Genomic DNA, 23,804 nt, shown 5'->3' on the forward strand with positions numbered 1-23,804 from the left:
CCTGTCCTTTCCAGGGGCAGGTTCCTGGTAAAGACTCCTGGAGGGTGTCAGATTGGGATTTGCTCCTTCCAGGCGTTAGGTAAAAGGGCTGGCTTGAAGCGCATTGGCCAAAGGGATGACTGCAGTGCTTCTACACATCGCTTAATTGCTTTCAGATCTGGGTAACAGTTCAGTCAACACAGTCCTGGAAGAACAAGGTCCTCATATGTGCTTAACCCGCAGCTTTCAGCCAGAGAGCACATTTGCAAGCCCCCATCATATCTGGCCACCGTGCGTCTGCTCATGCTGGTTCATCTACCTGCAGTGTTCTGCGTGCTAGACTCCTGGCAGCTGACTCGCCGAAGCCCATCTTGACCAGTCCCCAGTCAGAGACCTAGAGAGCTGTCTCCTTCATTCCCTGTGTCCCCTGCCCACTACATCTCCTCCTACCTTCGCCCCTGGCATACAGGCTAACCTTCACCACTCCACCTGTCTCTCTCTCTCTCACTGTACTGATGCTCATTAATGGAGTGACCCCCATTTCTCCCTGAGGTGCCCAACTAGGGGCATGCCAGTGAGTTAAGTCGCTTCAGTTGCATCTGACTCTTTGTGACCCATGGACTGTAGCCCACCAGGCTCCTCTGTCCATGGAATTATCCAAGCAAGAGTACTAGAGTGGGTGGCCACGCCCTTCTGCAGGGGATCTCCCTGACCCAGGGATCAAACCCACATTTCTTATGTCTCCTGCACTGGTAGATGGATTCTTTACCACTAATGCCACCTGGGAAACCCCAAAGATTTATTATATTTACATTCCTTTCATTTTGGCTATGCACATAGTGTTAGTCTACTGTGTTAAGTTTAAAAAATGGATATTAAAACATATATATATATAACATATATATGTTTATGTGTGTATACATATTCATAATATCCAGCTGCTGAGTGCTAACAGCTGATAACAGTTTGAACACATCATCTGTTAATATGTTCATATAGGTAAATGGATGTTTAACAACTGCTTAGTCAATTGAAAACAGCTAGGAGATCAGTGCTTTCTCACTTTAAAAACCTTTCTTTGCTTTATGCTCTTAAAGGATCTTGTGAAGCAGTGATTCTCAGCATGGGGCAGCCTTACTCCCAGGGGCCATTGCCAATGTCAGGAGACACATGTGGTTGTCATGACTTGGTGGGGAAGCTCCCAGGGGCCATTGCCAACGTCAGGAGACACTTGTGGTTGTCACGACTTGGTGGGGAAGGGTCGCTACTGGCCTCTAGTGGGCAGAGGCCAAGGATGCTGCTTCACATCCTCCAGTGCTCAGGAGAGAAGAGATTAATTATTCAGCCCCAAATGCCCATAGTGCCAAGGTGAGAAATCTTGATATGAAGGATGCATATTGCACAGATTATTGAGCCCTAGCCCTCCCTCCCCACTTCTCTGATAAGGTAAGGAAGTAGGGAATTATATATTCTCTCCATATTGACATGTAATTCTTTATATTGTGTTGATAAGAAGAGAGCATTGGCAATACTTTGTCTTCATTTGGTATATTAATTTTCTATTGCTGCCATAACAAATTACCAAAACTTGGTGACTTAAAACAACACACATTTATTATCTCAAAACTCGGAGCACAACATAGCTCAGCTGGTTTTCTGCCGAAGAGTCACACCTGGGCTGAAACTGAAGTGTTGGCAGGGCTGTGGGTCTCTCTAGAGACTCTGAGAATGAATGCATTTCCGAGCTCGTTCAGGTCTTGGCAGAATCCAGTTCTACGATTCTGTAGGACTGAGGTCACTGTTCCTTGCTGGCTGTTAGCCAGGGTTATTCTGAGCTGCTGGAGGTTGCCCACATCCTTGCCTTGTGGTCCCCTTCCTACATCTTCAAAGCCAGCTGCAGAGGCCTTCTCACCCTGCACATCTCTCCAACCCTCTTCTGCCTCATCTTCCCTCTCCTTTGTCTCCCCTCTGCCTCCCTCCTCCATTGATTCTCTCCCACCAACTCTTCCACCTTCCTCTTCAGCTGCTAAGGTCTCATGGGAATTGGACCTATCAGGTAATCCAGGGTAATCTCAATATTTTAAGGTCTACTGATTTGCAATCTTAATTTCATCTGAAATGAGGAATCATTTCCAGCCCTTCCAGTAGCACGTGGGTTAGTGTTTGATGGGATAACCAGGGACGAGGCTCTTGGGGGACATCTTTGTTCTCAAATACTGCCTGCCACATTTGGTACCACTGAGGGTCCACATCTCACCTAATCCATGTTCCTACCTTCCAAGAAGAGCTTCTGCAGACTGCGTGACTCCCAGGCGCTTGCCAAGACTGGCCATGTATCTGCAGCCCTGCCTGGGCTGGGCTGAGGGAAAGGTCTGAAGTTCATAGTCACAGTTGGTGCTGATACCAGCCTGGCCTGTGCAGCGGGTACTTGCCTTCAGCATTTTTGCTAATTGTCTTATGCTGCAGCACTTCATTCCAGGGTCTTGTTGGGGGAGCCAGAGCCTGAAGCCCCCAGATGGCTAACTTTCCCAGCCTCTGAGAGGCAGGCCAGGACTAGCAAGATGCTGTTCTCCTCTCCTCCCCTGCCTGTACTTAAACTTCAGTGTTTCTGGGTCTCTGTGTCACACAGCAGGAAGCTGTCAGAATGCTTCACGTGGCTCATGATTCCAGGCTGCACAGACAGGAGCTTGTGAAGCCCGACAGGGGCTGAGGCAGGAACTGTCCTGTCTCCACGCAGTGCTGGGCGTCCCTTTGTCTGCGGAGAGGGGCCACCCAGGGTGTGGGGGCCAAAGGAGCGTGAGGTGCTGAGCAGCTGCAAGCAAGATGGCTCTGAACATTATCAAGACATTTGTTCTTTGCACAAGTTGTTTTCATCCATTTTGTTGGGTTGTGCTCATTGCCTCTGGCTTTATGGTTAGTTGTGGAAGAGACTGTTTTCTGATTCAGCTGAATTCCTGCAGGGTCAGTGGACCAAACCACCAGATACAGCCGGTCCCTGGAGAAGCTCTAGGAGACAGGCGCGGGCCCCATGGGGACAGGCTTCTGGAGGCGGAGTGGGCAGGGGTTCTAGTCTGGCCCCAGCTCCACCTGCACCGCTTATACTGCATGTCCTCACGCTAGACTCTGTGCCAGGCACAAGGAGCTCTTGGTGGCTTATACCTGCTATTATTACTGTGACTGGGGCTCTTCCTTTAGTAGTATCTTAGGATTTGTTCTTTCAGTCCAAGAAAAAGGGGGAAATGGGGTATGAACTCTGAACACCAAGCAATGACCTTGAGGAAGTGGGGAAGGGCCTGTCAGTGCAAACAAAGAAGGGCTCCTCTATGGACAATGTGGAGCCCCACACAGGCCTCCTTCCAGCAGGTCAGGTTTCTCACAGGTTCCACTCTGACCCTCTGTTCCATCCTTCATCATCTCAGCAGGAAAGAGATCCATCCACTCAGACCTGGATTCTCTCAATCTGTCCCAGCTCAGCACTTGCCCAGTCGAGGAAGGGAGAATTGTTGCACTGACTTTAGAACCGTGGTGCAAATGGTAAAGAATCTGCCTGCCAATGCAGGAGATTCAAGAGACGCCGCTTTGATCTCTGTGTTGGGAAGACCCCTGGAGAAGGAAATGGCAACCCACTTCAGTATTCTTGCCTGGAAAATGCCATGGACAGAGGAGCCTGGTAGGCTACACCCATGGGGTGGCAAAGAGTTGGACAAGACTGAGCACGCACACACACACACACTTTGCCATGAAAGTGTTCAAGCAAAGATACAGGAAACTGTGCCCACAGCAAGGGTGTGTGTGTGTGTGTGTGTGTGTGTGTAGATGGTTATTTTCTGCATTTCCTCAGACTAATATTTTCTGCTTGTGTTGAGACATTTTGTGTCAAGTACTGTAATTCTAATTCAGCATTGTTGAGATAATGTCAGCATTGTTGAGAATTCTCCTAATTCAGATGTCTCCATAAGACCTTGTAGGTCTCGTGTGTTTTCTAAGTGAAAGCACACCCACGCGGGGTGTATGTGGCAGGTGTGCGCCCACACTCAGAAGAACCAGAGCATCTGCCTTCAGTGGCCATCACAGAAAGTGGGCAGGTAGCCTCTCGGAGAGTCCTGCCCCTTCTCCCCTGCCATCTCATAAGCACTTGCTTTTAGGGCCTTTGCAAGACCCAGCCCAGGGGACCGCAGGGCACGTCTCCTCACACACTTCTGGATGGCTTGTCCCTACAGAGGCCTCTGGGGGAAGCCAGCAGACCGGAGCTCAGAATGGCAGCAGCTTAATTCATTTCTGTGTGAGAACACTGGCGCTCGGATCGCCTCCAGCGATACCTGGGACAGTAATTACTCTCTGCCAATTTTGTGCCATTGATTAATGATTCCCAGAACCACAAACACACTTCTCTGCAAACAGCTCCATTTGACACGAGGAGTGGTTTATTTAATGCATGTTAACCGTGGGCTTGTGTCAGCTGCTGCATCCCTTGCACCTCCTCCACAGAGCTGCTTGCTAAAGTGTCTCCACTTAAAAAATGTGCTTCCAGACCCAGTCCAGAGTCGGAACTCCTATGGGAGTTTTTTTACTGTTGCTTGAAAATTACATGAAATTAATTAATTTCATGAAAATTAATTAATTACATGAATTAATTATTTAATCCATGTAATTATATGTAATTAACTAATTAATTACATGAAAAACTAAGCATTCATTTTTTTCATTTACATTTTTTACTCAATGTAAAATATTAGTATGACTTTGTTAGAAATGAAATCAGCTTAAAGGGAGATCTTTTTGTGCTGAACAGCAGAGAGCAGCATCAAGCTCTTCATAGGTATTTTTAGCTGAAGTCATCTGTAGAAAGTGAAGAAGTGTGTTAAACTTCTCACGTAGAATCCTCCCCCCAGGTAAGTCACCATGACGGACTTCCTAGAATGCAGAGCTACACGTGTGGTCCCTACCGAAAACCTTCTGAGACTCTCTTTGGCACACTCCGTGCCCTTCTGAGTGGCCCTGTGCTTCCCTGGACTTGCTTCTCTCACCCTTACACAAGTGTGCAAGTGTGCATGCACACGCACCTGCCTTTTAATCTAATTATACAGAATTGTTTACGTTCTCTAAACATGCCCCACTGTCTCAAGACTTTGTGCCTTGGAAATTTTCTCCTCTGTTTTTAGTCTTCTTAACTTATAACACAGCCTTGGGGTCCCCACCTCGAGACTCACTGCTCTGATGTCCCCTCCACTCCCTCTCTGGGCTCTGTCTGGGCCAGGTGCTCTCCTCTGTGCCCCCAAGGTATGTGTGCTTCCCTCCAACATCATGCTCTTGGAGGACAGTTGATAGTCTCCTCTCTTTCCTGTCAATCCACAAGCACCACAGAGATGTGCTTTATGTCCCCTTGTGTTCGCGTGGGGGCACAGGCTAAAACATCTAACACATCTCTATTAAGTGAAAGTGTGAGCAAATAAGCGAGTGGCAGCCATAGGTTTGCATAAGACAGGACCTCAGCTTTCGTAGCCTGGCTGGCGTCCCCAGCTCAGTTTCTGACCTGGTCTTCAGGCCATCTGCATCAGAATCAGCTGGCCTGCCTATTCAAATGCAGATTCCAGGGTCCACTTTGTACCTCTGTGCCTCAGAACAACTGGGATGTAACCTGGGAATATGAACTTTAACAAGCTGCCCAGGTGACTCTCCTACCTAAGCTTTTCAAATAAATGCTGAGATTCATGGCTCTGGGTTTTACAATATACAGAGCTGCCCTCGGAGAAGGCAATGGCACCCCACTCCAGTACTCTTGCCTGGAAAATCCCATGGATGGAGGGGCGTGGTAGGCTGCAGACCATGGGGTCTCAAAGAGTCAGACAGGACTGAGCGACTAACAGCAGCAACAATGAGAGAATGTGCACGTTAGCTCTGTTCCTGGACACCTCACGTGCTAGTGCTGAAGCTTACATTTTCTACCTGGAAAGTTAAGGTGTTGCGCTAAGTTGCAGACTAATAGTGCTGGAAGAAATCTTGAGAGAGCCTCCAGCTGAACTTCCCCTTTGGCAGACATCAGACTGAGGCCCGCTTCTAGGAGAGTGTGCAGGCATGGGCTTCCACAGGATGTCCCAGAACACTGTTGCCCCTCTAACTTTAACTCTGGCGGTTTCGGACTTCCAGACAACCTGTTCCTTATCATCCCAGGGCCAGGCGTGGCTGTGTGCTTACTTATCCACCCATTAGGAGTGAAAATACGTCACTTACCTGATCTTAAACATGTTCTACTTATGGAGCTGAAGTTCCACTCTTTTTAAAGTGATTGATAGAATCGTGGCAGGAGGGATTTCTTCATCACGAGTGAACTTGGTGATAGAGCCCTCTTAGGGCTAATTTAAATGGAAGAGCAGGGAATAGTTCACTTGGGCTCATTTTCCAGTTTTTAGAATGTTACTCTTTTCTAGCCCAATCCATTTTTAAGCTATTGACCCAGCTCTCACCAGATATTCTTCTTGTGGTTTGGTTTATTCTGGTTATCACTTAATTCTCCCCCAAAGGAAAACACCTGGAGATCATGAGAACATGCTGCAGCCTCTGCTGTTGGCACCCCAGAGTCTGGCCAAGGGTGGGGCGTCACAGGGACAGGAGAGGCCAGGGAGGTACACAGGCCTGTGTACTCGGGCCCCAAATCCGACCATGTGAACTGGAGGATGAGGTCTCCTCCGTACAAAGGTGTAAGAGAAGAAGCTTCAACAGCTTGGCCTAGGAAGCATAAACACCCTCCACCAGCGCTGGTGCGAGTGTGAATTAGCGTCGCCTTGCGGGAGGGCAATCTGGCACTAGATCGGAATAGAAAATGCCCACATCCTTGACCTACAGTTATACTTCTAGGAATTTAGAAGATTTACTACAGATTTACATATGTGTTCAAAGTGACCTATGCACAAGGACTGTCACTGCAGCATCACTTGTAATGGTAAAACATTTGCAAACAAATCAATAGAGGGTTGTAGCACATCCATGTGAACTAATGATCTGTACCTTTAAATAGAAGTGAGACAACTCTGTAAGAAGTGGTTTGGAAAGCGCTCCTAGATGGCCTATTAAGGAAGACAACTAGATGCAGACCAGTAGCTGTATGAATATGCTATTTGTGTAAAAAAAAAAAAAAGATAATATGTATAAAACCAACTACGTAGGCACAGAATCTCTTCGGAAGATTATACTGCAGGAGAGACAAAACTGCCTCTACCTCCTTAGAGTCTCTATTTAGGCTACAACATTGAGTAGACAGAAGACAGATCGAGAGAAGTGCAGACAGATTTTATTCTCACGGGTACATGGGGCCCTGCCAAGGAAAATGAAGCCGCCTAAGGCCCTCAGGATCTGAGCATGCCTGCTTTCCAGCTTCACCAGCCACACTGACCTCTCTTCTGCTCCCAGATCTGCCCTTCCTGCCTCTGTGCTCTGAGATGGATATTCCTGTTCCATGAAGTTTCTTCTCCCAGCCTTGCCATGACTACTCATTTCCACCCTTCAGGTCTCAGAGTTTGTCTGAGATCATGTCCCCTCCAAGTTTCTCTCTGCCTTATATCGTTATCAACCTGTTTTTTTTTTTCTTCTTTCAATGCATATCACAGTTTTTGATAATGTATTGGTGGGTGTCTCCCCCACTGGATTTCAGGTCCCACGAGGGTAGGGTTCTCGTTTATCTTGTTTGCCCCTCACTCTGGCTAGCTCCCATTTGAAGTCGGGTGTGAGGACTGGTGCGCCGGGCTGCTTTCCAGGTTCCACCACTGCTGCCCCATCGTTGCTCCCAAAGGTGAGCAGGGAGCCTGGCTTCAAGCCCGGCTCTTCCATTTACCCACCTTTGGTGAGATTCTTATCTCTGCATCCTTTCTTTTTCATCTCTAAATTGGACTAGTAAAATTTTTCTTTCCCAGTTGTAAGGATTATGCGTAAAAGGCTTATAATGTTTATGTGAAAGTGTCAGTCACTCACTCATGTCCGACACTTTACCACCCCCTGGACTGTAGCCCGCCAGGCTCCTCTGTCCATGGGATTCTTCAGTCAAGAATACTGAACAAGGTAGCCATTCCTTTCTCCAGGGCATCTTCCTGACCCAGGGATCGAACATGGGTCTCCTTCATTGCAAGCAGATTCTTTACCATCTGGGCCACCAGGGAAGCCCAATCGTTATACAGTAGGTTTTTTTTGTATAGCTGGAATTAGCACAGAATTATCCTGAGAAAATGTTGGCCTTGATCTTATTCTGGTTCCTTTGAGCTCCTGTCACCGAGAATTCATGTATTCTCCCACTCATCCCTTCAGAGATTTATTCTATGTAAGGACCCAACTAGTCCTTACTTAATGTGGGACTCTGCTTCATACCAAGACATCATCCCAGATCAGCCTCCCCAGAAAGCCAACACTGAGCCAGAGATGTGCGCACGGCATGTTTGTTGGGGGTGCGGGTTGCTGGATGTGCAACCTCACTGCGGTCTCAGCCAGGCCTCGGCTGAGCCCATGGGAGCTCAGAGTGAATGGAGGCAAAGGGCCAGTCCCTCTGCCTCTGTGCTGGCCCAATGTTGGGGACAGATGACCACTGAGACAGTGACCTGACCCATGACAGGTACTCTGTTTAGCTGAGGGGATTCTGGGAAACTGCCAGCATCTTCAGCTGCTGAGAGAATGTGCTTGAGCCAGAGGAAGGGATCTGGTGCCTCCTCTGCACACACCTTGGAGCAGCTTTGGCCTTTGCAGACAGCAGTACCAGTCTTGCATTTGTGGTTCTAGGCAGAGTTGGTTCTGGTCCTGTCCCAGTTACTTTCCAGCTGTTTTCTTGACAAGTTTCTTCACGTCTATAACTGAGTGATGCCTCAGACTTCAAAAACTTTCCTCATTGTTTACTGAGGAGTGTTTTGCGTGGTTGTAGAGGAGCTTAAAGTGACGGGAAAAATGTCAACATGTTCAAAATAGCAATAAACATTCATCCACGTGCCTCAGTGGGATACGGTGGCCTCAGGTAGGTGAAATAATGAAACAGGGTGTCGGGTATAGAAATCCCACTTAGACTGTGCAGAGCAGTGCAGCTGGGGACAGCGGCTCCATCATTTACAGGGTGCTGCTCTTACTTCCCAGTGCTCAGCGGGCGACCAGACTCTGCCCTCCTGTCCTCCTTAAGAAGCTGGGTGTGTTTCCCTCATGCATGGCCTGACTCTGGCACTCTCTCCCTGCAGGTGACGCAGAAGTACTCTGTGGTCATCGTGCAGGGCCACCTGGTCTGCGAAGGGCTCCTGCTCTTCGGCCAGCAGCACTTGTACATCTGCGAGAACTTCACGCTGTCTCCCGTGGGTGATGTCTACTGCACCCGCCACTGCCTATCCAAGTGAGTGCCCCTCCAGTCCTGGCAGACTCTGCCCTGACCCCACGCCGCCTTCTCAGCTGCCCCATGCCTATGCCTCCCACCTTTTCCTTCCTATGGGCTCGGGTTTGGGCCTGAAACTGAGCCATGAGATAAAACAGAAGAACCTTAGGCACAGGCATCCATGACTAGGATTCCCCAAAGCTAAAATCTGGAGCAGTTAAGCATACAGCAGCTGCTCGGGTTCTCCTGCCATGAAATGCACCACAGGACAAAAGGGATCGCTCTTCAGGTTGTTTGGAGAATAGAATCCAGTCCCATCAGCGTACCTATTCAACAACTTTTTTTTAAATCGGAGTATAGTTGATTTACAATTTTGTGTTAAATATTGCTGAAAAATAATGTATATTTATGTATAACCGAGTCAACAATGTCTTGCTTGTTCATCCTTATGCAAGACATCAGGCACTGCCTCTTTATCCCCGCAAGGCCCGTAATACAATCACCAGCATATGCAGGTTCTTTTGGAAAGAGTTTGGAGCACACTATCACCAAGCGACAAAATGCATGTTCTGCGAGGACTCTTCAGGGTTCACACTTGGAGAGAGGACACGGGCTGGTATGGGGAGGGACAGCTACGTGGAGAAGTGAGCTAAGATTTGGGTCTTGAAGGATGAGTGAAATTTGGGTAGAAATTTGAAGTCATTTTTATACCAACTAATACCAGAGATCTTTGGCAGGAAATGCTGAGGTTCTTCTCTAGGATCATATGTATTGATAGTTGGTGTATTTGGGTTCGATCGGCCCTTACTGAATAATTCTCCAGTGTTTATGGAGTACGGCCTTTCAAAACCAAATTGATTGTGTTTGCACTTTTGCTAGATATTGTCAGATGTATGTTTTCATCACTTGTGAAGAAATTTAGATGCCAATTTCTTTTCTAGTTATCCAAGGCTCAAGTGATGACAAGATAACCTCTTAGCCCAGTGGCTCTCAAGCTAAATTACATTGACTCGCCTGGAGGACTTGATAACATAGACTTCTGGGACCCGCCATCATCCCAGTTTCTAAGTTGGTAGATCTGGGCTAGGGCCTAAGATTTTACCAAATTCGCAGCTAATGCTCCTGCCACTGGTCTGGGATCACACTTTGAGAACCACTATTTAAAACTATTGATGGAGGAACCAGAGTCTTACCTGCCAATGAGCAAGAATTTTAACTCCCAGGTATCATATTATTTCCAGCCTATGTGAAGAAGCAAGAATTTAAGGATTGTGGAAGGATAGATGTCAGCCCACCCCACTTTGATTTAGGTTTGTTTTAAAATGCTTGGCCTTCTTCTCTCTGCTAACTTCCATCTTTTATCCATACCAAATGTTCACCGATTGCAGTGAATCTTCTATGCTTTTTCAAGGCAGGCACATAATTAATACTTGGCACACTCATCTCATTTTATTCCTCATGTTTTATTGATACTGATCAATACGGACAATGGGTCTGCAGACTCGCCTGAGAGCTGATGAAAGCTTTTCTACTCCACATATGTGCATGGAGTGCCCATGAAACGACTCGCATAATCCACTGCTTCACTCTCCTCCTCTGGTTAGTGTTGGATACGATCTTATTGATTAGCTAAATTGTGTTTATGAGGTGCATATAATCATGATCCAATTGACGATATCTGCACTTTTAATAGAAACCCAGTTGTTAGGTTGGATGCACTCAAGTCTGGGAATGTCCTTTTCTAGAAAGGAAGTAGGAGATAGTGAGAATATTTAACTACCTTAGAATTGCATGGGTGATTTTAGTCACCATACCTCGAACAAGTGTTTGTTAAGCAGGCAGTGTTTTCTCTCTGAGCCCTTGTCTACTACCTGAAGAAAATGCTGGCTCTTGTGGAGATGTGGTTCTCAGAGATGGGCCATTAGATCCTGTGAGATCAATAGAGATTAAGTCTTATTTTGACCATGGAGACTAAGGAAGATATATAAATAAGCCAGTTAAAAATAAAGCTAAGTCAACTCTGAAATGTTTCTCTAAAAGACTGCCATCAATTTGAGTATAGTTCAGCCTTAGACCTTGAAAGAGACTCCCTGATGTACCATAAAAAATCCCAAATAAAACTCAAGAAGCTGCCAATCCTCCAGCAGCTATTGCACTCAGGTACTTTGTAACTTTCCTCAGAAAGCAAGACCCTTTCCAGAAGGTTATATTTTGCTTTGAGGGAGATTCCTTCTTGGCTGAATAGGTAACTGTGTTTTCTGTGTAACCAGTTTTCTGGGCTGTTGTACAAAGTATCAAAAACTGGGTGGCTTCTTAAAGAAGAGAAATTTATTATCCCTCAATTCTGGAAGCCAGAAGTCTGAGATCAAGGTGACAGCAGGGCCGTGCTCCCTCTACAGCTGTAGGGGAGGATCCTTCCTCGCCTCTCCAAGCTGCGAGTGTTTCCTGGCCGTCCCTGATGGTCCTAGGCTTGTAGACACATCTCTCCAGCCACATGGCCATCTTCTCCCTGTGTGTGTCTGTGTCCATGACCAAGTTTCCCTTTTATTGGAGGATACTAGTCTTACTGGATCAGGATTTGTCTTCATGACCTCACTTTATTACCTCTGTTATTTACCAAAGTAAAGTTACATTCTGAAGTACCGGGGATTAGGACGTCAGCCTCATCTTCTGGGGGACACAATTCAACCGATAACAGTGGCGGCCAAGCTCACAAGATGTAGCGTTTGATTCATTAGGTGGGAATCCAAACCATCCAACTGGCTTTTTATGATCGGTGCTTTTAGTCAGCAGTTTTAAGGCATCAGCTCTCTGTTTAATTTCATTCAACAAATACTTATTGAAAGTCTTCCTTATACTAGCACTGGGGTAGACTCCACAGATACACAGCTCAGTCAGATGAGGGCTGAGTCTGGTAAAGAGTTTGCGATCTAGCAGATGATTTGGGTGCAAATTCCAGGTATAAACTGGTAATTGGATTTGTCCCATACAAATGTGGGACAAATCAATGTTTTCATCTGAAATCCACTTCTACTACCAAAGACCCAGTCAATCAATATCATGATTATCATTTAGTGTCCTGTGATTTCCCTAATTAAGAATATCATATTAAAAGTTACACTATGACCATGTTGTCCGAGACCATGTTGAACAGGGACTGTTTAGTGGAGGCTCTTCATCTTTCTGCCTCATTTTTCGGGAACTTGAAATTTGTCCATACCTAACTACACATCTCTTTCACGTTTCCCCCACCGCATCACCAACCCATTTCTGGCCCCGATACCCAGAGAGCCTTCTCACACTTGCGCTCTGCGCCCTGTGTCACTGTCTGTCCTGAAGGCGATCCCTTGCCTTGTGTCGCCTCCTCTGGCGAAGCCAACGTCCCATATTACTCCTCAGCGCGGGGCTGACACAGACAGGGGTTATCAGGTAAGTGGGTGCTGGCACATCCCCCGATGTGTTCCAGAAACGCAGGTTCAGGCAGGTGAGCAAGCCCCCACGGGACACCCTCTCTCACTGCACGTATTGCTTTCCTTCCAGCATTAGCGACCCATTCATCTTCAACATGTGCAGCAAAGACAGGTCCTCTGACCATTACTCGTGCCAGCGCCACAGCTACGGCGACCTCAGGGAGCTCCGGCAGGCCCGCTTCCTCCTGCAGGTGAGACCTGGGAGGGCCCGGAGGAAGGACCATCCCTTCCCTAACCCTCACCCTAAGACCTGATGGCGGTTCGGGTGCCACCGAGGCCCCATCTGGACGGGAGGGGCGCACCTTCTTGACCGCACAGCCCAGGGCCCTTTGGGACACCCGTGAGTTCCCCTGGCTTGTGTTGGGCTGGTCCCCCGGCTGGGACCGAGTTCTGCCCTCTGCTCCACCCTCTCCCCAGTCCCTGCCATTTGGCCACTGGGCCCTTCTCTCTCTTACCATGTCACTTAGGAGCCAGCCTCTTTGCTTTATTTTCCCCTTGACATGCCCCAGAGCTGCCCGGAGACTCAGGAATACAGGACGGGGCAGCTCCATTGCCTGATGGCAGAGCTGATGACTGAGAGCTGAGTGCCAGTCTTCCCTGTTCAGACCACAGGGACACCTCCTCAGGCTACTGCCTCTACCCTCTGCCCTCCTCAAGTCTTCATCTACCTTCAAGCTCCATCATTTCCTGGGCCAGGTGATTTAGAGATCTCCTGATTGTCCCCTCCAACCAGGATCCCAGAACCTTGTCTAGTGTATTCAAGGGCTCATCCGGCTGCTAAACAGAGCGGACTCCTTCCAGAGGCAGGCTTCTGTTGTCACTGAGTCACAACCAAATACTTCTCATCCCCTACGTTGGAGGCCAGCACCTGGGTTAGAAGCATCACCTCAGTGGCAAAGGGAGGAACAGCTCTGGGGTTCCCACTGGCCTCAAACACATCTTGCCCTCAGCAGCCCGACCTCTGCAGTAGCAAAGCTGCAACTGTGCCCAAGGGCCTCCCAACACCTGGCAGAGGAAGAGATGAGGGACCACCTCGTGGGCGGGGAGGGGCCCAGGCCCCTTCCCCCATTCTCTCTGCAGGGTCTCTTCTGCATAGGCCAGCAAAACAGTGCTCGCCCTCTGGCACAGAATAAGTTACCTTTCATTTGCAAACTTCTTCATCTCTTAACCCTCCTGCTGGAGGCCTCATTGTTATTTATATTATTATTATTCTTTGAAGCTAAAGCTTAAGGGAGCCCTTCAGAGGGGCTCATTCTGGGGAGGATCAGCTGCCTTCACACACAAGTATCCGGCAAGCTGTTGGCTCTGACTGACTCTTTCCCTCTCCTTCCTTCTCTGCTGCTTTTGCCCACAAAGCGTTGGTTCTCGTTTTGCCAGCCCTCAGTGCTCTTCTCAGAGAGTGAGCCAGAAAGGGGTGGGTGGAGGAGGCCCTGTGCTGATGGTTCTGACCAGGGCCAGCTTGGGCCCGGTCCTGAGCATGGCTCTGCACAGTCAGGCACCTCTGGGCTTCGATTCCTCTCCAGTGAACAGCCACCACCTCTTGTCTTTTCCACTATTACATAATATAGCACATTTTGAGCACATAGCAAGTACTCAGAAATTATTTTTTTTAGTAATTGTGTGTCTATTTACATGTTACACATAGTAGCAACTAGGTATCAGTAAGTGAGTGTCTTTCTCCCCAGTACAAAGAGAGTGTTTCCAGAGGGCTGGTTAGCAGGACAGTAGTGGAAGCCAGAAGTGGGAGGCTGTGTGAGCATGTCCAGGTGGCGCTGGGAGAGCTTCGTGTGCAAGGCCTCCATGTGCCCAGCCGTAGGTTCTCCCAGAAGGAAGTCAGAGCCTGGGCACTTGAGGTTGCTGGGGCAAGTCATGGGCGCCACAGAGTCTGTGTTCATCATCTATTTGCACATTATTTATACTTCTGTATGTAGGAAAAAATCTGAGGCTCTTCTGTACATCTGCAGAGACTTTCCCTCTGCTCAGAAGTCTGATGAACTGAACGTTGAGAACTCGCTTCAGCCAGGAAGGAGCAGGACCTGACTGCTGATGCAGCACCCATCTGAGTCTGACCCTCACCCTCGCTATCGCTCCCTCCTTGCTCGGACCTCATCTCTCCCAGGCCCTTCCTCAAGCACTGAGCATTCTCTCCCTGCACCCCCTCATCCCTGAGCTTCATTCTCTCCCTGACCCCCCTCCTCCCTGAGCTTCATGCTACATGTGGGCTCACTCTATCGCTATTCCAAGTCTAAGAAAGGAAAAAGGAAGGCAGCCAGGTTCATAGGTGTCAACAAAATACCCTTGAAGTGACATTGCTATCTCATGTGGCCACATCAAAATGGCTCAGCCAAGTGCATTTGGCAAAGCCCCTGTGCCTCAAGTCTGCAGGTCAGCATAGGATGCTGCCCAGATTAAGGCTTGCATCCACTCACTCAAGCAGCTCCCCTAGTGTTTCTGGTAAGATGATCCTTCAGTTCAGGAAGTGAAACCCTTGACTCAGGAGAAGAAGTGTCTGAAGATGTCATTGGGCATTTTCCTCTCTTTGTCCCCTTCTCGCTATTCCTGTGAGTTGGGCTCTTGTTCCCTTCTTCAGTCAAAGGAATGCTGAGATCTCCTGCCCTCCTACTTACTCTGTGAAGACTGCAGTTCATTACTGTTACCAAAGTCTTCATATCCCCTGTAGGAGGTTGGAAGGACTAACTAGGAAGGGTTGCCTTTGTCAACCTAAATAAAGACGTAACTGAGGCAAGCTTGAATTTACCGGAAATTGAGTTGATTCAAAAATAACAGGGGAATAACCACTGAGGAAAGGCAGGCTTTTGTGAGCTACAGGCTAATGGGTTGCGGGTTTGAGGTTAGCTGTATCTGTCTACTGGCAAAGAGTACAAGGTGGGCGTGTCCACTCAGAGTCCAGGCAATAAGTTCATTGGTTGCAGAAGGGAGAGAGTCTTTGTGGATGTTCATTACTTAGGAGGTAAGTCTCCATCTTCCGCCAATTAAGCATCTATGGAAAATCAGTCTCTCAGTTCTGAAGTTCTATTTTCCATGTCTCTGGGTCCATTTTAGACTGAAATCCTTCCACACCTGACATAGAGTCCCAGATGGCCCACAACCATGGCTCTGTTGCATTGGCTGTGAAGCGGGGTAGCAGCAGGGGGGTGCGGCATGCGGGGAGGGAGGTCTTTATCCATCCTAGGAAACTTCAGAGCAGTAAAAGGGGCTTCTCTTTATAGGACATTGCCCTGGAGGTCTTTTTCCAAAATGGATATTCCAAGTTTCTTGTCTTCCACAACAGTGATCGGAGTAAGGTATTCAAAAGGTAAGAGTTTGAAAATCCTCTGCTAAGGAAACTGATCAGGAACCAACAGCAAAAAAACAGCTGTGTTCTCAGGAGATTGTTCTCCACCCACAGTGAGCAGGGTTTAGGTTAGACTCGAGAAAGAACTTACCCAAACTCTTGAGCTATGGAACAGAGTAAAGAGAAAACCATAAAAGCTCCTTCTCTCGATCCTGGGGAACAGACTCCATTTCATGAACTGAAGTAATTTGGGCCAGTAAAAACTGAAGGAAGGAAAAAAAATGTGCAGACACAACATATTTAATGCATCTTCCAGAATTTTCTGGCTTTATTTTTTAATTTTCCAAGTAATTTTTTTTTTGGCTTAATCTTTCTTTTTGATCCCAGTTGCCAATTTTATTTGCTCTGACTTCATATTTCATTGGAAAGAATTCCTAACAACTGATTTCCCACTTCTGCACGGAACATCTTTTTTTCTTAAAGAGAGAAGCATACTGTCTTGGTTTAACTTAACGTTCTCCAAAGAGATTAATCAATCTAAGAAATTTAAGCTAGATCTTAAATTTTATATTTATATTATTAAAGTTAGAGATATGTGAATGTGCAAAGAATCTAGAAGGGGTCAAAAGGCAGATTCCTAGCCATGAACAGATGTCATAGCAGCTGGGTTAAAAGAGGAGTGGTCATATTCAGCTCCACTTAGGGCTAAAAGTCCTGAGGTGAGATTTGACACCCCTGGCCTGCATGTTCCAGGCCATTTTGCGCTCAGAGATTCAAGCCTTACCTTCCTGCTGGCACCAGGACCAGCTGCTGGGTCCCAAGGACAGGGCCAGAGTGGAGAAAACAACTCTTGCGGAGAGGCCATCTGAGCCAGCTCTGGGCACATCTCCACTGACTGTGATTCTCCCTCTGAGGCTCTTCCAAGGACTGCTGTTATATCGCCTCCTAAAACATCTTCAAGTTCCATTTTAAACCAAACTGATGAAGTAGACAGGCAGCGCTGAACCTCACGTTCAGGTTCCCTTATGATTTCTTTGTACTGCACGAAGTTTTTCACAGTTGAGCTGGAAGTCTTCTACATCCATAGCTCAGGCAGTGGATGGCACCAACCATGCCCCACCCTTGTTCAAGGAGCATTAAAGCAAGATGGCACCTGTCCCTGGAGTACCGCAGTGGTGGCTGAAATCAGCAATGGAAATGCCTGTGCCCAGCCCAGAGGAGGTCTCTAAAACACGTAATTTTGATTGCAACCACTGTTTTATTGTTATCATTGCCATTATTTAGACCAGAGCATCTAATGGCAGAGGGTGCTAATGGGATGCCTCAGAGGTACACCCAGATCTGGGCACAGATGGGGTTCACTGGAAGGGCAAGAATGAACCTGATCTCTAGCCTGCTTCCAAAAATATTTTCCTGGTGGTGGAAGGGTCCTGACTGCTGATAGCATAATCCTTTCCCTTTTTGTCTAGCTTCTGCTCTTTCCAACCCAGCTTGAAAGGAAAAGGCTTCACGGAGGACGCGCTCAATCTAAGGTAACAGGTTCAGGGGGGAGGCCAACCACGCGCTCTGGGCGAGGTGCTGGCCTTGCCCTGATTTTCTTTGTTTTCCTGATCCTCCTAAGAAGGCATGCAGAGAGCGCGGCAGTCTGCGGGCCACTTAATCTTTCACCCTCCCTTCCCCGTGCAGCCTGCGTCCTCCTGTGGTTCCCTCTGCCAGTGAAACTTCCAGAGACTTGAGGTCCCAGGTGCTCTGTGGCTTGTTCAAACCAAAGTGGCAGAAAGCTGCCCTCCGCCTGCGGTGGGTGTGGACAGGGTTCCCATAGATGTGTCAACCTAGGCCCAACCTTGGTGTCAGGGCTGCGTGCTGGGGTGTGAGCAGTCCCAGGTCGGTCCTTTCTATCCGAGACTCTGAAATCTCAGAAGGTAAATAAATAAATGTATGCTGACATGCGAATCAGACACTCATTTGTGAATCTATGAGATGGAGCATCTTTAAATGCTCACAGCCCCTTCCCCAGGCCCCCCTTTACAAGTACCATATTCTCTGGAAGCCAGTGCTGGATCAGTAGGTGCTTTTATTTCAGTTAGGAAGGGGAATAGGAAAAGGATGGTGGTTGCTGGTTTTCTCTAGGATTATGTAGGCTTCGGGCCAAGGGGAGTTGTGTTGAGAATATTTATAATGACTATGGAATGGGTGTCATCAAGTCATTCACAATTATGTATCCATGGCTTGTTATGTCTGGTACTTGTTGCTTGACAGAGGAACATGGAAAATACTCGAAATCTGCCCATTTATTGTGTTTACATTCTTATGAGAAAGGAAGCAAAATGAGTGAAATGTAAAGCATGTTAGAGAGTGACATGTATAAAACTAGCTGGTTTTGAAAGCATAGGAGGGTTTGAAATCTTAGGAGGATAGGGAAAGCCCTCTTCAAGAAAGTTAATATTTGAATTAAGACTTGAACGAAGTGGGGAGACAAGTTATTCAGAAAACTGAAGAAAACATTGTAAGCCAAAGGAAGAGCAAGGACCTCGAGGGTGGTGAAATGGGCTTGGCTGGGGCCGTAGTGGTTGGGGTGCAGAGAGTCCGTGGGAACAGAGACAAGAGAGGTGACAGAGCTCTTGGGGCTCATGAGCCCCTAGGGGCTCACGCTGATGGTGTCAGCTTTTACTCTGAGTAAACGGGAAGCATTGGCGGGATCTTGTGACCTAACTTATATTTTCAAAGACTTATTTTGTCTTCTGTCGAGAATAGAACACAGTAGGTCAAAGGCAGAAGCTGAAAGATTTGTTAGGAAACTCTTGTAGTAACGCAGATAAGAGATGGTGATGCCATACACAAAAATAAACTCAAAATGGATTAAAGATCTAAATGTAAGACCAGAAACTATGAAAGTCCTAGAGGAGAACATAGGCAAAACACTCTCTGACATAAATCACAGCAGGATCCTCTATGACCCACCTCCCAGAGTAATGGAAATAAAAGCAAAAATAAACAAATGGGACCTAATTAAACTTAAAAGCTTCTGCACATCAAAGGAAACTATAAACAAGGTAAAAAGACAGCCTTCAGAATGGGAGAAAATAATAGCAAACCAAGCAACTGACAAAGAATTAATCTCAAAAATATACAAGCAACTCCACAGCTCAATTCCAGAAAAATAAACCACCCAATCGAAAAATGGGCCAAAGAACCTAACAGACATTTCTCCAAAGAAGACATACAGGTGGCTAACAAACACATGAAAAGATGCTCAACATCACTCATTATCAGAGAAATGCAAATCAAAACCACAATGAGGTACCATTTCACACCAGTCAGAATGGCTGCGATCCAAAGTCTACAAGCAATAAATGCTGGAGAGGGTGTGGAGAAAAGGGAACCCTCTTACACTGTTGGTGGGAATGCAAACTAGTACAGCCACTATGGAGAACAGTGTGGAGATTCCTTAAAAAACTGGAAATAAAACTGCCATATGACCCAGAAATCCCACTGCTGGGCATACACAACAAGGAAACCAGAAGGGAAAGAGACACGTGTACCCCAGTGTTCATCGCAGCACTGTTTATAATAGCCAGGACATGGAAGCAACCTAGATGCCCATCAGCAGATGAATGGATAAGAAAGCTGTGGTACATATACACAATGGAGTATTACTCAGCCATTAAAAAGAATACATTTGAATCAGTTCTAATGAGGTGGATGAAACTATAATATACAGAGTGAAGTAAGCCAGAAAGAAAAACACCAATACAGTATATTAAGGCATATATATGGAATTTAGAATGATGGTAATGATGACCCTGTATGCGAGACAGAAAAAGAGACACAGATGTACAGAACAGTCTTTTGGACTCTGTGGGAGAAGGCGAGGGTGGGACAATTTGAGAGAATAGCCCTGAAACATGTATATTATCATATGTGAAACAGATTGCCAGTCCAGGTTAGATGCATGAGACAGGGTGCTCAGGGCTGGTGCACTGGGATAACCCTGAGGGATGGGATGGGGAGGGAGGTGAGAGGGGGGTTCAGGATGGGGAACACATGTACACCCATGGCAGATTCATGTCAATATATGGCAAAACCACTACAATATTGTAAAATAATTAGCCTCCAATTAAAATAAATAAATTAAAAAAAAAAGAGAGATGGTGATGGCTTGGATTGGGGTGGGTGGCTGTAAAGATGGTGTGAAGCGCTCAGATTTTGGACATGTGTGGACATGACTGAAGGCACATCTGGTGGATTTGTTGACAAGTCAATTGTGGGTGGCTTATATGTATATGAGGGAAAGTGCTTAAGGATAAGACCAAGCACTGGGGCTTGAGCAATTGGAAGATGAAATGGGGAAGACCACAGGAAAAGCTACTTTGGGGAAGTAGTAGATATCAGGGGCTCAATATTGGATGTGTTAATTTTGAGATGCCTGTCAGCTATCCAGGTGGAGATGTCATTCAGGTTATTGGATATGTGCTTTGAAATTCAAGGCAGAGATGCTCTGGAGAAATACATACCTAAGCTCATGGAAGATGAGCTTTGACAAAATGAGGAAGCTGGAGAGCAGGTCCAAGGCTCTGGGACCACCCAAACAGATAGGGCACATGGTGAAGCTGTGCTGCTAAGGCCAGCCATGGGCTTAAGGATCAACCTGATCTGGGCTCATAGTAAGTGTTTGATAAATTGTAATTCCTTTGCTTAGTTTTAGAATCAACTGCTGTGTATTTTGGGTGTGTGTACAGAGCAATTGATTAAATATAGGCATCTGTGTTCTCAACTCTTTTGAGTCTCTCCCAGCCCTTCTCCTACCAGCCAAAGGGGGCTTTCATGAGTTTCAAAGGGGAAGGCAGTGGTGGCTCCCAGCCTTAGAAAGCCATGGCTAGCCATTGCCTTATGGCTGGAATGAACTTGGCCATTTTTTATTTGGATTACCAAGGATAATGCCCAGTCTCCACACCAAGTCTTTAAAAATGCTGCACTATGGATGCTTTAGTGAATGTGACTTTCTCTTCTCTGAAGGAGGTGCATGGTCCATTCTGTGGGTTTCCACCTGGTCCAGGATGCTTGGCTATCCTATAGGTTTTTATATCTTCAACCCCCAGCTCTTCATAACTGGCTTGGTCTCTCTAGAGACCATCTCCCATGTATAGGAAACCAGATCTTTTGGGTATGAGAATTTTGCCTGGAATCTCAGTGACAATGGCTGCCTCCATATCTGAATTCCAAGGAAGGTCTACAGACTTGGATCCCAAATGGAAAATATTGTATTGGCCAAAAATTTCACTCGAGTTTTTCCTTAAGATGGTGCAAAAAGCCCAAATGAACTTTTTTGCCAACCTGCAAAACCTAGGGTAGCCTGGGATCAGTAATCCATCTGTGTCTCCCCATTGTACAAGAGTAGACCATTCTGAAGGCAGCATGGTGGCATAATCAGACATCTGTGGGGGCCAAGGCTCTGCAAGCACACAGGAGTTTCCAACATAAAGCCAACTGGACCCCCCTGGACATGTGTCTGATGGCCAGAAAGGTCCACGATGTTAAACACAGGCAGGCTGTGGGCAGATGTGAGGATAGCTGAAGTTCCAGGGAAAGGGAAGCTCGTAGGAAATAAACATGTGAAGAAACACACTTCTTTATACTTAAAGGTATCTGTGCCCTCCCACAAAGGGCTGGAAATAGTTTCAAAACAAAATATGGGGTATTATGATCCCTTACGAATTACCCCTAAACGCCTTTAAAGGACAAAAACATAGATGTGATATCAGGTACCCAAAGTGATCTAGCTTCTGTAATTGTCCTGAAACTAAGAAAACCCAAGCAACTGTGCTAGGTTACAACATTTCCCAGTGACAGATAATAAGAAACAGATGGTGTGAAGGACATCTTTTTTTTCTGGAACATACTTTCCTTTGGCACTGATAAATAGGGTCATGGATAACAAAGAAGTTAATTCCCTTGTTTATAAAAAATGAACAAAAAGCGCTGAAGAATATAATTTTCTCTATTGATTCACTGAAAAATAGAGCCCTAGCATTTGGACTTCTTCTGTACAGACATTTCTTTGGGATGCTAACATGATCTGGCTCAGTTCCATTCCTTTCTGGGGTGATCTCAGCTCCTATTGAGCTCAGAGTTTACAAAGCTCAGAGAAATACAAGGGCCAGATGCCTGTCCGGCTCTTCCTCTTTCTCAAATCTCTGTTGCACGCTACACACGTCTTTGAATGGGCTAGAGGCATCCTTCCACAGCCATGGTCCCTGAGGTCTGAAATATTCACTTGCCACACCATTAAGACAAAAGTGTCCCTGGGCTGGAGGAAATTGTTGGTTGTAAGGCGGGGTTTGTATTCGGGGCCTTACTGTATTTGTAAATTCTGAAAGGTTTTCTCAATTTTATAGCTAATTTAAATGTAATGGTTAGGATGAAATTCATTTTTTGGCACGAAGTTCTGCAGTTAAGTAAGTAGTGTTCTGTATAGATTTCCTTTAATGAATGAGTTTCCTTCATAGAATATCTTTGAAACATAATGAAAGGAAAAGAACTTAGAAAACCAAACATAAGCTATAAATCCCCATAAGAAGAGGATCTTCCGTGATAATCAGGGCATCACTGTTAGCAGCATGGAGGCTAAATTTCAAGTACTCCATCTTCCCATTTCTGCCGCTTCAGTCACTACTCTCCAGAGGTTGTCACTGATGACCAACTGGGAGGCTGAGAGTCTGTAATGTGCATGGTTACTTTGACAAAGAGAACTTCAGCTCCATCACTGAGTGGAGAAACATGCTCTGTGGGCGTCTTGGCGAAGCACAGCCTAGGAGGCCAGTAGTAGGGGCTGCACAACTCAGACCCCGGGGTTAGAGCAGAACCGCTAGAACCAGAGGTGAGCTAAGCACCACGGGGAACAGCCAGTGCCCTGGCGTTGTGGAGCTTCTCCCATGGTTGGCTCAGTGGGCAATGGGCAGTGGAACCCGGTGACCAGAGGTGAGCTCTGCCCGGGTGCTGCTCCCACCTCGTTTTGGCCCCGTTTCTGTTGCTCCTTGTCTTTCTTGTTCATATTTCCTCTTAGCTGTACTCTTACCCAGGCATGCGTGTGTGCTAAGATGCTTCAGTCATGCCCGACTCTTTGTGACCCTACGGACCATAGCCTGCCGGGCTCCTCTGTCTATGGGATTCTCCAGGCAAGAATACTGGAATGGGTTGCCATGCCCTCCCCCTGGTGATCTTCCTGACTCAAGGATCAAACCCAAGTCTTGTGTGTCTCCTGCATTGGCAGGTAGGTTCTTTACCACTAGTGCCGCCTGGAAGCCCTGTCCTTATCCATGACCTCAGACCTATTTTGAGGCAGAGGTCTAACTGAAGTCCTTCTCTCTGCACCAAGCCTGGCCCCTTTGTCCAACCAGCTTCACCTGGTCAGCTGCTCACATGGGGTAGTAGACAGGTATGTTAAAGTCCAGAAGTGTGAAAGGAACACTTGAGGACTCACGGTCCCCCCGCCCCATTTGCTGCTTGTGCCTAACCACCACCAGGAAATCTGGAGTGCAGATCAAAAAGCCATGCATTGTCTTTTTATTATTTTAACATCTTTCTCAGAAATATTCAAGGATAAGATCAACATGGATAATTTTGCATTAGTCCAGTGATCTGAAGTTAAGGTGCTTTTTCCCCTAAAATGCCTTAACCCTTTGGGATGGTTGAGGAACTTTAAGCTTGCCATGCTGCTGCTGCTGCTGCT

General features: G+C 46.8%; 1 protein-coding gene across 7 annotated transcripts in view; it reads left to right on the top strand.

The window, feature by feature from the left end:
• The window catches only part of WDFY4 (WDFY family member 4), a 248,168-nt gene that overhangs the window by 165,063 nt on the left and 59,301 nt on the right, over positions 1-23,804 (top strand). For 6 of the 7 annotated variants that reach the window (XM_061405640.1, XM_061405641.1, XM_061405643.1 and 3 more), the window contains exons 44-47: positions 9,183-9,331; positions 12,851-12,971; positions 16,011-16,096; positions 17,545-17,607. In XM_061405640.1, coding sequence (XP_061261624.1) covers positions 9,183-9,331; positions 12,851-12,971; positions 16,011-16,096; positions 17,545-17,607 — 419 coding nt within the window. The other variant, XM_061405647.1, reaches the window with a different exon arrangement.

Source organism: Bos javanicus, chromosome 28, assembly GCF_032452875.1.
Source record: "Bos javanicus breed banteng chromosome 28, ARS-OSU_banteng_1.0, whole genome shotgun sequence".
Taxonomy (NCBI): Eukaryota; Metazoa; Chordata; class Mammalia; order Artiodactyla; family Bovidae; genus Bos; species Bos javanicus.